This window comes from Nakaseomyces glabratus, chromosome M, assembly GCF_010111755.1.
Source record: "Nakaseomyces glabratus chromosome M, complete sequence".
Classification (NCBI taxonomy): Eukaryota; Fungi; Ascomycota; class Saccharomycetes; order Saccharomycetales; family Saccharomycetaceae; genus Nakaseomyces; species Nakaseomyces glabratus.
This window is the reverse complement of record NC_088963.1, coordinates 180810-195578: the sequence shown is the minus strand read 5'-3', so window position 1 is coordinate 195578 and position 14769 is coordinate 180810. Positions and strand designations below refer to the sequence as shown.

The following is a 14769-nucleotide window of genomic DNA, read 5'->3' as shown; positions in this document are numbered from 1 at the left end:
AAGACTGCCCAGATATGACAATCTGAATTTATAATGCAAGTCAGAGTTATATGCATCGTAGAAATATTAGAGACTTGCTATATGTTTATGCCAAAATATTGTGAGCATGAGTCCTCTTGAACCCTTTATTGCCAATTTCATTTGCGATGTCGCTCTTAGAAGGGATTTTTTTCCAGGAAAGCTGAGCGAGAACAGCGAAAACAGCGAAATGACCATAAAAGGGACCAACGAATCGCACTCATCAAGTAGTGTTCTTGAAATAGGCAGCCAGTTGTGCAAGCGGTAAAGAGCAGTAATGAGTTTTAAAGGATTTACAAAAGTGGTGACGAGGGCTCCGCAGTCCTTCCGCCAGAAGTTTAAGATGGGTGAGCAGACGGAGGACCCTGTGTATGAGGATGCCGAACGTCGTTTCAAGGAGTTGGAGCAGGAGACCAAGAAGCTGAGTGAGGAGTCCAAGCGTTACTCTTCCGCAGTGAATGGTATGCTGAACCACCAGATTGGGTTTGCCAAGGCGATGGAGGAGATCTTCTTGCCCATCAGTGGTAAGATGAGTGACCCCAATGCCACTATCCCCGAGGACAATCCAGAAGGTATAGAGGCCAGTGAACAGTACAGGGCTCTTGTTGCCGAGTTGCAACAGACTTTGAAGCCGGATTTAGCGCTGGTGGAGGAGAAAGTCGTGAAGCCCTGCCAGGAACTGTTGAAGATCATCACTTACATTAGAAAGATGGCCACCAAGCGTAACCATAAGAAGCTGGATCTGGACAGGCACTTGAATACCTACACCAAGTACGAGAAGAAATCTGAGAAGCCGGATGCCAAGCCTAAAGTGGAAGAAAAGATGTACAAAGCTCAAGTTGACATGGAGACAGCCCAACAAGAGTACGACTACTATAATGACATGTTGAAGGAACAACTGCCTATTCTGTTCAGTCTCGAGGCACAGTTTGTGCAACCATTATTTGTGTCTTTCTACTACATGCAATTGAACATTTTCTACACACTATACAACAAATTCCAGGACATGAAGATTCCTTACTTCGATTTGAACAGTGACATCATAGAGGCCTTCATCGCCAAGAGAGGCAACATCGAGGAACAAACGGACTCCTTGACCATCACCCACTTTAAGATCGGCTACTCCAAGACCAAACTGGAGATGACCAGAAGACGCTACGGTAAGGACACCGACAGCGCCTCACCCACGCCAGGCGCATATGGTGCTGTCGGAAGCACCACACCAGGATACGGTCAAATGCAGTCCCCCAACGCCACTGGTTACGGTGGCATGCAGTCTCCACCAGCTACCGGGTACGGAGTACAGCAACCAGCCATGGGTCCAGGCGCTGTTGGGGCTGTCGGGGCTGTCGGGGCTGTCGGAGCAGGTGCCGTTGGCGCCGGTGCGATGGGATACCAGCAACAAGCTGCACCACCAGCATACACTGCGATGGGCGCCGGTGCAGCCGTCCCACAACCCCCACAGCAGCCCATGGCTGCTCCAGCACCTGCTGGTGCACCTGTAGAAACGGTCACTGCGCTGTATGACTACCAGGCACAGGCCGCAGGAGACCTAAGCTTCCCTGCAGGCGCAGTGATAGAAGTGGTGCAGCGTACTCCAGACGTGAACGAGTGGTGGACAGGCAGGTACAACGGCCAGCAAGGTGTCTTCCCTGGCAACTACGTCCAGCTCAACTAGTCCTTAGCGCTATGTAGATGTATATTTGTTCTAATAGTAAGTGTATCCAGCATATGCAAACGCATATTATAGGGCTTGCGTGTTCCTCCCTGCCCCACCCTTCTCCTTCAAACTTAGGGTTACATCAAGACCTAAAAGATGATTGGTACGTCATGTGAAACACAAAACCCTAACGGACTCGGCCACCGAGCCCCGATCGCCGCTTACGTACGATCAGGAGGTGCAGAGAGGAAACATGACAACGAGCCGAAAATGCACAGACACCCGCGGAGGGGAGACAGAGAGACAGAGGGGAAGGAGAAGCCGAAGACGCGTGAAATCCTTTTGCTTAATGCGCCCCCCTGCGGCTCATTCACTAAGGGGCCAGATCTGTACAACCCAAGACAGAAGGGGCGAAGCACTTGGCACTCAGCAAATCCGCACAGCCCAGTTTCCTGGCTTGTATTTCTGCATCCCTGTGCGCAATTGTCTGAGCAGTGCATGCTAATCCAGCTTTGACGGCACCTCTTCGCAGTAAATTAAATTTCCCGTTTAGGAGATTGCATTCCTTGCAGGTGTGGGTGATCCGAGAAATAATGGGCACAGGGAAAGACGCCTCCCCGCATAGAGAATCCCGCGGGGGTGCCCCAAGAACTGGAAAAAACGAACTTAAAAGGGTAATTGCAATTTCCATTTAAAATATCTGGCGGGGGCGCCAGGAAGAAAGAGCGGGACGGAGAGACCGATGAGGTTAGGATTGTTTGTGCGGGTGTTTCTGGGAGTGCGGGCCCCTTCTCTACAAAGTAAATTGATTGTTCACATAAACTGGGAAAAATTGATGAAGCTCCAGATGAGGGAACTCTTCGGTTTCCCGTTTTGAGCAATTGCAATTATATTAATAGTGCGATTGCACCACAAGAAGTAATACAAATAGCGCTAACGTAATACAGTTAATATAGCAGGATACCCGCCTTTTTTCTATTTAATTGCAGTATTACTTAATACTACTTTTTCCACAGCCCTTTCATGCCTAACAAGCACTCGATATCGCCATCGCGACACATGCCGTTCTGGAAGAATTTTGTCAATAATCCCAAGAGTGTCTCTTCTGAGAACCTGTCGACGCCATCGCGGCCGGTGTACCAGCGGGGCCACTCCTACAACCACACTGCGCCGAAGACCGGCTCCCCGATCAAGAACGAGGTTGGCGCTGCGGAGCGCCAGGACTTCAGGGACTACCGGGACCAGTTCCTGTCTGGACGCAACGGGTTCTCCGGGCGGGTGTTTGGTGTCTCGCTTGAGGAGTCTCTGTCTGTGGCCAGCGCTGAGGTGATTGTGCAGAGCGAGCTGGTCAGCTTCGGGAGGATACCCATTGTTGTGGCGAAGTGCGGTGCGTACCTGAAGTCGAACGGGCTGAGTACCTCAGGTGTGTTTAGAATCGCGGGCAACAGCAAGCGTATAAAAGAGCTGCAATACATCTTTTCCACCCCGCCGGACTACGGTGCCAAGTTCAGCAACTGGGAGCCCTACACGGTGCACGACGTGGCATCACTGCTGAGACGCTACTTGAACAACCTCGAGGAACCACTGATACCGCTCGCTCTGTATGAAAAATTCAGAGCTCCGCTGATGAACAGGCCCCGCATATTGAAGTACATGCTCAACAATGAGGTCAGCCACCCTAACGCCAACAAGGAGAACACCCTAACCATGAAGCTCACGGAATCCACAAAACAAGACACAGACGATAGGGCCAACGACGGCGATAACGAGAACGAGGACGAGCAACACATCACCGAAGAAGAGGCCAAGCGGAAGCAACTGCGGAGAAAGAAGAAACTGTCTAGGTGTATCAGGGCCGCGATCAAGGAGTACGAAGAGCTGTTCACTGATTTATTGAGTGATAGCAAACAACTGACCATATACCTTCTGGATCTGCTGAGTCTGTTTGCCAGACAATCCCAACTGAATCTGATGTCAGGCTCCAATTTGGCCGCCATTTTTCAGCCATCGATTTTGTCGCACCCACAACACGACCTAGACCCCAAAGAATACGAACTATCCCGACTTGTGGTCGAGTTTCTGATAGAATATACATACAAACTACTTCCACACCTGCTGAAGAGCACTAAAGATGACCAACAGAAAAAAATAAGTGAAAGTGTCCATCAAAAGAGCACAACGGAATCCACCACTAACAGAGATAAGACCAGTTCACCGTTGCCTAATATACAGATACAAACCGAGACTACCACAATAAAGGGCACACCCGATAATAGCAAGACGACTTCTACAGCAACTTCACAGCAAAATAACATACATTCTAAACCCGAGGCGAAGAGCCCAGCTCTACAGGTACCAAAATATCAACGACCACACTCGAGATCCATCGGCTCTGCACCAATGGTCCCTGATGTTATTGCTAGTAACAAAAGGCGTTCTAGATTATTTCCTTGGCTACACAAACCGGGCATTCTAAGTGATACGGGTGATACAGCTACGGATGGCGAAGGTGACGACCTTTTGAATGATGATGAAAATGTAGATCCCCATCTATCATCTCCAGTACACTCATCAAATCATAGACAACACCTCCTTTCAATTCCAAAAGTTCAAAGATCAGTTAGTGGTAGAAGTATCACATCAAATTCATCTGGTAGACCATTATCACTTATATTAAACCGCTCTGAAGATAACCTGCCGAAAAATGGTAGCTCCTCTACAGAGAAGTTTGAAAGACCTCGTTCCCCAATTGCATATTCCCAAGAGTCTATAGAGAGCAAAGCTAAGAAGAGAGAGTCATGGTTTGCAAGATTAACCAGCCGTAATTGATCACTACAGTAGCTTTGATTTATTTGTTATATATATTCAAGTTCCGTACTTGGTTGTACTAGTATTCCTTTTATATTAGCTAAATTTATACCCCACAGTTTAGAATCCATATTTTATAATATGCTACTTGACAACACTTCTAACATATTCAATCGTTATATTAGTGTTTTATCATATAGAATTAACATGGAGGAACCACAATTAGTAATACCAATAATATTAGTTTCTATTTTTCGATGATAGCAATACAGTATGCAAAAGTTCAGTTCAATTGGCATGTCTGAACATTTTCACGGATTCATTATTAGATTAGGACTCTAATTCGTACATATATGCGCTATATACATTACATCAACCAGATAATTGAAATACATAAGAATCGGTGCTTTAACTAGCAGGGAAACCTAATCCAATATAACTAACTCATCATCATCTTCGATTGGATTTAACTTCCTACTTTTAATACTCTGGTATTCTAGTTCTTCTGTCAATGGACGTTTATTGTTACCATTTTCTACAGCATCGGATTCTGAAACTACTATAGGTGTAGTTTGATCATTACTTGTCATTAGTGAGTCATTCTGCAACATATCACCACCTCCATTTTCATCGGCAGTTTCGGAAGGAATGCTGAATTGTGGTATGATTTGAGGAAGTGACAGTTGCTCTATTTTATCTTCGGATTCATCAGATATTTCAATGTAGTATTCCATGATTTGTTTAGTTAGACCAGCTTCTTCTTCCTCATCTGTAATTAATAGCACTGAACCATTTTTCAAAGAAAGATCAACAAGCTTCTTTTCTGCGAGGTCTTCAAAATCATAATCATACAACAGTCTCTGAGTAGTGGCATCTAAAATTGAAATGTCATCAGATAGTTTTGAGGTTGAAGTAAGTGCATTTATAAAGTCCATAAAAGAATGCTTTTCCATTTGATTTTTAGTTACTTTGAAAACTCCACGAATGACTTTAGAGCAAACTGCACATTTTTTGTTTGGAGATACCAATTTAGGATTAGACAAGTATCTGTTTTGAGCTAAATTACTGGCCTTTGCTGTGAATGCCATATTGATATCAGTTGGCTTATCAACTTTGGCATATTTTAGGAGATTCAAAACTCTCAATGACATTAGAGATGACAGACCTGCGATTATTGCATTCGTAGTAGCAATAGCAGGAATGATATTACCTGCAATCTGTTTTATATCAAACACAGACTTAACGGGAATATGGAAAATATGGGCACGAATATTAGCTGCAGTGGCAACAAATTCCAATGTATCTTGATCGTCTTTATCAAAATCTATAGCACTTTCTGTGTTATACCTATCCATAAGTTTAGATGTAATTTGGGTGAATTTTGCAATTTGAGTCTCCAGGTCCCAGATTTCATTCAAGTTCAAGTGATTCACATCTCCTAGCTGCTCTGACTCCTGCAGTTGCTTTGGGGTAAGAGCAACTGGCTTAGCTCTCGTTTTCCATAGGTTCTCAATTAGAAGTAACTTCTCGATGTCTTGTATAAACAGCTTGCTGATTATATCCCGTATTCTAGACTTGTCACCTGAAATGATTATATTTTGTAGCTCTTTCAATTCATTAGTTTCATTCTTGATACGGTTGATTTCTTCGACATCATCTGTACCCCAATCTTGTTCATTCATCTGCTCGTTTGCTATATCATTTGCCGAAGAAGAGAATAATTGACCGAACAAGAAGTTCTTTGCCCATACAATACAATGAACTGGTAGGGATGGTGTTGATCTGATAGTACACACAGGGAATGTCTTTGGTGTTTCCTTCTTCGTACAATCAAAACACTCAGTCTTTCCTGGGATAATAGGTTGTATGTAGCCATCAAAGCCTGAAGTACCGGACTCCAGCAAAGGTATAGATAGGAATTGCGTCATCTTATTAACGTACCTTCTAGCTGCTAAGTTATCGAGCGCATTGAAAATAATGTCAAATTGTTGGAACCAATGAAGTGGGAATACATTTGTGTCCATGATATTGTCCTGGTATGGTACCAGCTTAGAGTTGCTAAATGATTGGACTGCATTAACTGCAATGGCCGATTTGGGCTTCTTTATATCTTTCTGTCTGAACAGAAACTGCCTATTCAGGTTTGATAAATCTATTGTATCCAGGTCGACAACATGTATTTCACCAACCTCCATCAAAACCAAATCCTTCAGTAGTTCTGATCCAATACCACCGGCACCTACTAACAAGCATTTCGTAGACCTAAGCTTCTGGTATCCTTCATCACCCAGGATTTTAACCAAGTTTGATTCTCTCACTGCCATATCCTGCCCAACAAATATTGTATGCAGCTTATGATCAGGCTTAATTTATGAGTATTTAACAAATGCAGTAAACAGTGTTCCGTTCCCAACTGGTGGAGATTATAGAAGGTACTGTACTAGAATTACAAATAGCACACCAAATTGTAACAAAAATATATCCGCAAAACTACTTGGTGCTAATGAAAGGCATCACCACTATGCAGTTCTGCTAAGGAAGCATCGATTTTTGAAATTTTGGCAAAAAACCAGCTTAGAGCTGATCGAAAAAAATAAAGAAAGCTGCGAAAGCCGGGAATCGAACCCGGGTCCCATCCTTGGGAAGGATAGATTCTAACCACTATACTACTTACGCGAACTGTATTTCTAGTGTAACTAACAAAAATTGGCGCACTCTAAGTATGCGCCGATTGACTTGTTATATGATTAAAACACATATTGGGAGCTATAAGGAGACTATATATCACAATGGTAGATATTCTACAGCTGTTTTTTTTTATCTAGATATTGCTTGTATGATGGTATGGAGTATTGGTGGAGGAGTGGACCATATGCATGCGTGATGCATGAATATTTAATATATGATGTGTTTATCAATTTAAGCCTTGCTATATATGCGAAGTACCAAATCAAGAATTATAGATTGCTTTAGATTATTCTCTCAAAACTTTGTCCCCGTCCTTGTGGTAGATCATGAGGTAGCCGGTGAAACCTTTCCCATTTGGATCAGGCTGGCCTTGCTCGTTGACTTCGCCCACACCGTAATGGAAGGTCTTGTAGTTCTTGAAACCGAAGTACTCGTAGACTGATCTGGCGTGCTCAGCGATGGCCTCCAGGACAATGGCACAGTTCTCGGCGTCAGCCCTCTTCTTGTACTCTTCAAAGATCTTTCTAACGGAACCCTTAGTGTCCTTACGGGTTAGGTCCTTACCGATCATGAACAAGTAGTAGTAGTGGATGTCCTCAGGGATCACCTCTGCTAGTCTGCTCTTCAAATCATGGAAAAACACCTGGTTGAAATGTGGGTCGTTTGTCAAGGATTTTGGCAGGTGCTGGTTTGGCAAGGAGAAGACTGCCACCGCGTCGTAATCGTTAGCCTCTACCACTTCACCGTTACTGTCGTGGTAGCAGGCTACATAGTAATGTGTAATTGCGTTGATTCTGTCCTTGGAGACATACTCATCCACCGGCAAGTTGAAGAACTTTTTGGTGATGTAATCGAAGGCATGCGAATCATCAAATGCCTTGTACAGAGTCTCACTAGCTCTGACCACGTCTCTGGTAATATTTAACTTGACTTCGGACATTATAATATGCGGGAGGGAGGGGGAGGTATACGCTTCCTGTTTTATCAAATTTAGAGAACCAAGCGTCTTACATACTGCTACAAGATTACACAAAGAACGTATATCTATGATGGTTTATATAGCGAATGCAAGCGATGCCCTTAAGCCCCAGTTATTGCTTTTTAGAAAGTCTAATACATATGACAAGGGTTTCCTCGAGGAATTCCAAGTCAGTACTTTCGATTTCACAGAGAACCATGCATACACGCACATAATGAATTGAAATTTAGCAAAGGGAGTGCAATTACGGCAATAATAACACATGGTAGATGGGTCACTCAGAATCTATCGTTTGCATGAGAAAGATTCAGACTTCAATAATGACACATTTCTTACTTATCATCGACTGCGAGACAATGCACAGATTAACTCTGAAGAAATCGATGAGCCTGTACAGGCCAAACACACAATCTTCCCCCGCACAATGCTACACAATACTAATACCGGAACCGTGAATGCCAACAGATGCATCATGTAACAAGCACTGAGCTGGGCACTCAATTTGACCTCTTCACTGCTACACACCGTATACCTTCTAGTTATAATAATAGCATTTATATGCACGTGGATAACACGTATAAGAAGACATGTAATTTCCAGGACAATGAGCTAACCCAGCTTGAATGAAAGCAGTATAGCAACTTTAGAAGAGTTGTATTTCAAAGGATTTTATGATGATGGACTCTTCAGTGCTCAATAGGGTTTTCAGAGGTACAAGGCACTAAGCTAAGATGGATAAGCACAAGTATCGCGTGGAGATCCAGCAGATGATGTTTGTCTCAGGTGAGACTACGGAACCACCTTTGGAGACTACATCCTTGATTGAGGACATAGTGCGAGGGCAAGTGGTAGAGATATTGATGCAAGCAAACAAGACGGCACAGAGCAGGGGTGTCAAGAGTATATTACCTGAGGACGTTATTTTCCTGATCAGACACGACAAGGCCAAAGTGAACAGACTGAGAAGTTATCTATCCTGGAAGGATCTGAGAAAGAATGCGAAGGACCAAGATTCCAATGCCCCTGCAGGTGGTGGTGCAGAAGAGGAAGACTTGGGGAAGAAAGCTGGCGACAAAGACGAGAAGGATAGTTCTGCAAATATGAAAGTGAAAAAGTCACAGATCAAGCTGCCGTGGGAGTTACAATTCATGTTCAATGAACAACCATTGGAAAACAATGAAGATGCAGACGACATTGACGAGGATGAAAGAGAAGCAAATATTGCTACGCTGAAGAGATTAAAGATGAATGATGACAGAACGAGAAATATGACTAGAGAAGAGTACGTACATTGGTCTGACTGTAGACAAGCCTCATTTACTTTCAGGAAAAGTAAGAGATTCAAGGATTGGTCTGGGATAACTCAATTGACTGACGGTAAACCACATGATGATGTTATAGATATTTTGGGTTTTTTAACTTTCGAAATCGTTTGCTCATTGACTGAGACTGCATTGAAAATAAAGAAACGTGAACAGATACTGCAGAACCAGAAACAACAATCTCAAAACATACACCAGGATGTAAGTCTAGACAAGTCTGCGATTACCCGAAAGAAACGGCTCTTTGATAATCTTGATGATGAAGTAAATCCGCTAAAACCCAATCATGTCGAAGAAGCTTGGAGGGTTTTGCAAATGATCGACAAGAAACACAGAGCGTTAACAAATTTCCGTGGTGGGAGGTTATCTTCTCGACCAATTATTTTGTGATTGTCATATTGCTTCCCAATGTAATAGTAATCATGTTTTTCACCTGTGTCCTAATATAACCCTTTAAATAGCGATTGAATTGTAAAAGAAACATTGATAAAACCTATACCATACTATGTATCTTCCTATTTTCATTGATTATTTAAATATTCATGTATGCTTCTTAGGAGCATCTATTGTTCAACGAATTCTGATGAGAGTCCGGAGTTTCGGTATTTGAAGCCTAACTGTGTCTACGATTCAAACAGATACTAAAACCAATACTAGAAATAGTCTAACTGTAAATTGAACATCACTGATATAGTAATATCAACCCCTTGATGTACAGTTATCGATACCTGAGGCCGGTCTCGCGTAGTGGTCGAGCAATTCTGATACAGAGGCAAGCATACTTAAGAAACATTACCTTCACTCATTTCCGTTGTGAGGAGAACAAATCCAGTGCGAGTAAAAGACCTACAGGTAATGCACTAAATACAAAGTTAAATGAGCTCAATGGGTCTCTGAACAACCTCTGGAACAAGTTTCTGGAGGGCAGAGGTGTCTTTCAACACCATGCCAAAAACATCAGAAAATCAATACAGGAGGCCAACAAAAAGATAGCCGAGCAAGAGAAAGAATCCAAGGATGCTAAAATAAACTACAAGAAAGATGAACTCACCAATGAAGAGATAAAAGATCTCCCGTCTGAGAGAGAGTTACATAGGAAGAAATGGTCTCGAAAGCTTGAGTTTTACCTGGATTCATTGCAGGAGACTCTGTTCACTGCGACAAAAGCATTGAATGACGTTACTGGTTACTCATCTATTCAGAAGCTAAAGAACAGTATAAATCTTATCAATGAAAAGCTTGACGCCACACGGAAAGCGCGCACTGATTTAAAATTGCAATACACCAAGGCTATAGAGTCCAGGACATTATCCCAAAAGCAATTGAATGAGCTTCTACAAAGAAAGAGCAGTTGGTCCCCTTCCGACTTGGAGAACTTCACAAAGCTTTATAAAGACGATGCAATCAATCAACAAACTGAGAAGGAACTGAAAGAAAAGGTCAGGGATATTGAAAAAAAGGAAGAGCAACTCACCGATGATCTTTATAGAGCAATACTAACCAGGTATCATGAGGAGCAGATATGGTCCGATAAGATTCGTAGAACTTCAACTTGGGGCACATTTATCTTGATGGGATTCAATTTGGTACTATTCATAATCTTCCAATTGTTGCTAGAACCTTGGAAAAGACGTAGACTGACCGGGTCATTTGAAGGAAAAGTAAGGCATGCGCTAGAATTACACTCACAGGAACAAGAAACTAAGATACGCGACTTCTTAGAAGAGATTAAGACAAAGGAGAGCAATAACATTGCTAATGAGCAGAAAACCATCACCAAGCTATCCTTTTGGGACAAATTGAGAAACACATTTCAAAACTCTACTGGACTATCGCTTACGCAATTCAACATGCTAGAGCTGACTGTTACCGCTATAAACTCATTCCTAGTTGGTATACTGTTCACATTACTGCTACATGCCTTGTGAGTCTAACCGGAAAGCTGCCCTAACCAAGGGCAAACATGTCTGAAATACAAATATTACAAAAACTAACATAATATCTGTACATAACACTAATATATTCAAACGTCATTTCGAGTATGCACACAATTTGCCTAACTCATGAAATTAATACACATATATAAACTTCAAGTGGATATATATATATATATATATATAAATATATAAATATATCACGTGATAATTCTATGGTATGTCTGCCGAAAGTTTCGAATTTTTCATTTTTTTTTTGCAAGTCCATCTCATCTCATCATCATCGCAACAATTCCAATTCCAAATAGCAAGCTGGTCGAATACTCTAACAAAAATAGGAAACACCGGAGTATATTTATGCATTTACCCGTTGTAGATCGGTCCACTCTTTTAGAATTGTCTCCTATTTTATTATCATTTGTAAGACTGTTGTATTTGTACTGCAGTAAATAGGTTATCGACACAATAGCGATGTTGGATGAACGTGCTATTCTTACATGCATTGGGCATACGCTAATATCTGATGCCAAAGTTATCAAGCAGGCTGAGGACCAGCTATATGAGTACCAGAAACAGCCCGGTTTTACGTCTTTTCTGCTAAATGTTGTGACTGACAACAGTATTGCCATGAACGTGAGACTCTCTGCTGCTATTTACATGAAGAACAAAATACAGAGGTCTTGGAATACTACTAAATATACAGAGGGCTTAACTAAAGAAGAACAGGCAAGTGTTAAGGAACAATTAGTGCAAACATTGATTAAGTTTAGCGAGAGTTCTCATTTGAGGCCACATTTGACTGAGTCTATTAGAGGTATACTGAATGCTGACAACTCATGGGATTTGACTGCTACAGTAAAAGAATTATTGACTAGTGGCAAACAAGAATACTTATACCCTGGTCTATTGTTAGTTTTCGAAGTAGCAATTGTTCATAGATGGGATATGTCAGATAACAGAGAAGTAATTGACAACTTCATTATTGAAATTTTCCCTATTGTTGAGAATATCACCTCACAACTAGTGAACCAAACTGATTATAGATCTAACGAACTCCTCTACCTGGTATTGAAGTCATTCAAATACTCATGTCTGAACAACTTACCAAAATACTTTGCCGACTTAGACAAGCTTAATGCGTGGATTCAACTACATCTATTCATCTGCCAAAAACCACTACCAGCTGAAGTTCTGGAATTGGATCCAAGTGATAGATCTCTTGATAAGAGAGTTAAAGTGAACAAATGGGGCTTTGGTAACTTGACTCGTTTCCTATACAGATATAGCAGATCTACAAAGGTCATCACACCAGAGTTTGTTAACTATGTATTCACCAAGATTGTTCCTGAGATTATTCAAGAATATTTCAAGTTCATTGAGTCCTGGAGCAACAAATCTTTATGGTTGGGTGAAGCTTCCTTATATTATATGGTCCAATTCCTTGAAAAATGTATGATAACAAACGAGTTATTCCCACTTCTAGAACCTCATCTAAATGTTGTTCTCCAGCACTTAATATTCCCATGCCTATGTGCTACAGAAGAGAGTGTCGAACTACTTTACGAAGACCCTGAGGAATACACAAGAAGATACTTTGATTTGAACAAAGATGGGTCAATGGCTGATTTTGCTTCCTCTGATTTTGTTTACATGCTGGGCACTGTAAGACCTGATAAATTAAATGAAGTTTTAGTATTCATCAATGAGGTCTTTACCAATTTCAGTCAACACAAAGGTGACAAAGAATGGAGCTTCAAGCAAGAAGGTGCCATGCGTATGATCAGCACCTTGTTTTCCCTTTTCCAGAACCCTCAGGACCTTGAAGGCATGTTTTCTAATTATATTGTGAACTTCCTTGCTGATGATAGCCACCATTTTCTAGTTGCGCGCGCCTTAGAAACAGTTGCATCATATCCATATGATATTAACGATATGGGGACATTGTCAAAATTATTTGAACAAACTTACGGTCATTTCCTAAATAGTGACTGCTTGCCAATTCAAGTTGAGGCTGCAGATGCATTGAAATCACTAGTCGTGTTGAATCCAAATATTCATGGCCACATTTCCTCACAAGTCCCTGGAATTATGGAAAAGCTACTAAAATTGTCCAAGGAATTCGAAATTGATATTCTCTCCGAAGTTATGGAATCTTTTGTTGAGAACTTTGCCGACGAATTAACCCCATTTGCTAAAGATCTTGCTGTAAATCTAGCTGAACAATTTTTAAATCTAGGAAGATCGATTGTCGAGAGCACTAATGGCGCCTATTCCACCGGTGATCAAGACCAAGAAACGCAAGCTTGCGCTTTACTCGCCACTATGACAACTATGGTTATGTCCATGAACAAAGTATCCTTAGTAGAGCAATTTGCTCCTGTTGTTAAGTTTGTTATTGTCCATGCACAAATTTCATTTATCACTGAGATAGTTGACTTGATGGATTCCCTAGCTTTATCCTCAAAGGCACTTTTCAATCAGTTCACACCAGAAATCTGGGAAATGTTCCACGATGTTATGGATTCCTTCCAAACTTATGCTCTTGACTACTTTGAGTCATATTTGGTATTTTTTGAGACAATTGTTCTACAAGGATTTCCACAGGACCAAACGTTCGTTGAGCCATTCTTATCTCTACTGTCTGTTAAATTGGAGAGCGAAATCGATTATGATGTTGAAGGGGTTATGAACCTTTTGACATGTTTTGCTCTATCAATGAAGGAGACACCATTCTTAGAGAAGGCTTTGAGCAGAGCAATGGATGAAGAATTTGGCCTAGATGATAAGCAGGTGATAAAAATGGTATTAGCATATCTATTTGTTAAGCCAATAGAAACTTTACAAGTGATGGAATCATCAGGTGTCACTTTGAATATATTAAAGAGATGGTTTGATCTAAAATTCAAGAGCGTTTTTGCTATCAAATTACAAATTCTGGCAATAATGTCTATATTAAAGCTACCTGAGCTTCCAAGTTGTGTTAGTGGATATTTGAAGGAATTCTCTAACAAGCTAGTCACACTAGTAGAACAATTACCAGTGGCTATTAGAAACCGTGAGGCACTAAACAAGGGTGAAGAATTGAGTGGTGGCGCTGATGGCACTGATCTGCTTGACCCTCAAGAAGAGGACGAATATCTAGAAGAATATGATGATGATCTCAAAGAATCTATATTGGATCAAGTAAATGCCTTCCAGGAAGTCTCTGTATTCCTAACTAGTCTACAGAGTGAAAACCCGCAAAGATACCAAGACATAATATCGGGAATGTCAGACGATAAAAAAGAATCTTTACAAGTCATCCTTGAGTTCGTTTCGAACAATTGAAATGGATAACGTAAGGAATACAACTACATAATA

General features: G+C 41.5%; 7 protein-coding genes and 1 non-coding gene across 8 annotated transcripts; 5 read left to right on the top strand and 3 right to left on the bottom strand.

Annotated features, from left to right (window-relative positions):
• Positions 1–295: 295 nt before the first annotated feature.
• On the top strand, positions 296–1696 carry RVS167 (amphiphysin; the record flags this gene model as incomplete). The annotated part of the gene is made up of 1 exon (XM_449416.1): positions 296–1696. The coding sequence occupies one exon, from the start codon at positions 296–298 to the stop codon at positions 1694–1696; it is 1401 nt and encodes a 466-aa protein (XP_449416.1).
• Positions 1697–2701: 1005 nt separating this feature from the next.
• On the top strand, positions 2702–4507 carry SAC7 (GTPase-activating protein SAC7; the record flags this gene model as incomplete). Its single annotated transcript, XM_449415.1, has 1 exon — positions 2702–4507. The coding sequence occupies one exon, from the start codon at positions 2702–2704 to the stop codon at positions 4505–4507; it is 1806 nt and encodes a 601-aa protein (XP_449415.1).
• A 404-nt stretch (positions 4508–4911) lies between these two features.
• Positions 4912–6810, bottom strand: UBA2 (E1 ubiquitin-activating protein UBA2; the record flags this gene model as incomplete). The annotated part of the gene is made up of 1 exon (XM_449414.1): positions 4912–6810. The coding sequence occupies one exon, from the start codon at positions 6808–6810 to the stop codon at positions 4912–4914; it is 1899 nt and encodes a 632-aa protein (XP_449414.1).
• A 280-nt stretch (positions 6811–7090) lies between these two features.
• On the bottom strand, positions 7091–7162 carry tG(CCC)1. Its single transcript has one exon. It is a non-coding gene; the product is annotated as a tRNA-Gly (tRNA).
• A 298-nt stretch (positions 7163–7460) lies between these two features.
• On the bottom strand, positions 7461–8114 carry IAT4 (Iat4p; the record flags this gene model as incomplete). Its single annotated transcript, XM_449413.1, has 1 exon — positions 7461–8114. One exon carries the CDS (start codon positions 8112–8114, stop codon positions 7461–7463), a length of 654 nt encoding a protein of 217 aa, XP_449413.1.
• A 770-nt stretch (positions 8115–8884) lies between these two features.
• On the top strand, positions 8885–9865 carry SPT3 (transcriptional regulator SPT3; the record flags this gene model as incomplete). The annotated part of the gene is made up of 1 exon (XM_449412.1): positions 8885–9865. One exon carries the CDS (start codon positions 8885–8887, stop codon positions 9863–9865), a length of 981 nt encoding a protein of 326 aa, XP_449412.1.
• A 320-nt stretch (positions 9866–10185) lies between these two features.
• Positions 10186–11403, top strand: SHE9 (She9p; the record flags this gene model as incomplete). Its single annotated transcript, XM_449411.1, has 1 exon — positions 10186–11403. One exon carries the CDS (start codon positions 10186–10188, stop codon positions 11401–11403), a length of 1218 nt encoding a protein of 405 aa, XP_449411.1.
• A 477-nt stretch (positions 11404–11880) lies between these two features.
• On the top strand, positions 11881–14736 carry SXM1 (Sxm1p; the record flags this gene model as incomplete). Its single annotated transcript, XM_449410.1, has 1 exon — positions 11881–14736. One exon carries the CDS (start codon positions 11881–11883, stop codon positions 14734–14736), a length of 2856 nt encoding a protein of 951 aa, XP_449410.1.
• Positions 14737–14769: the final 33 nt, after the last annotated feature.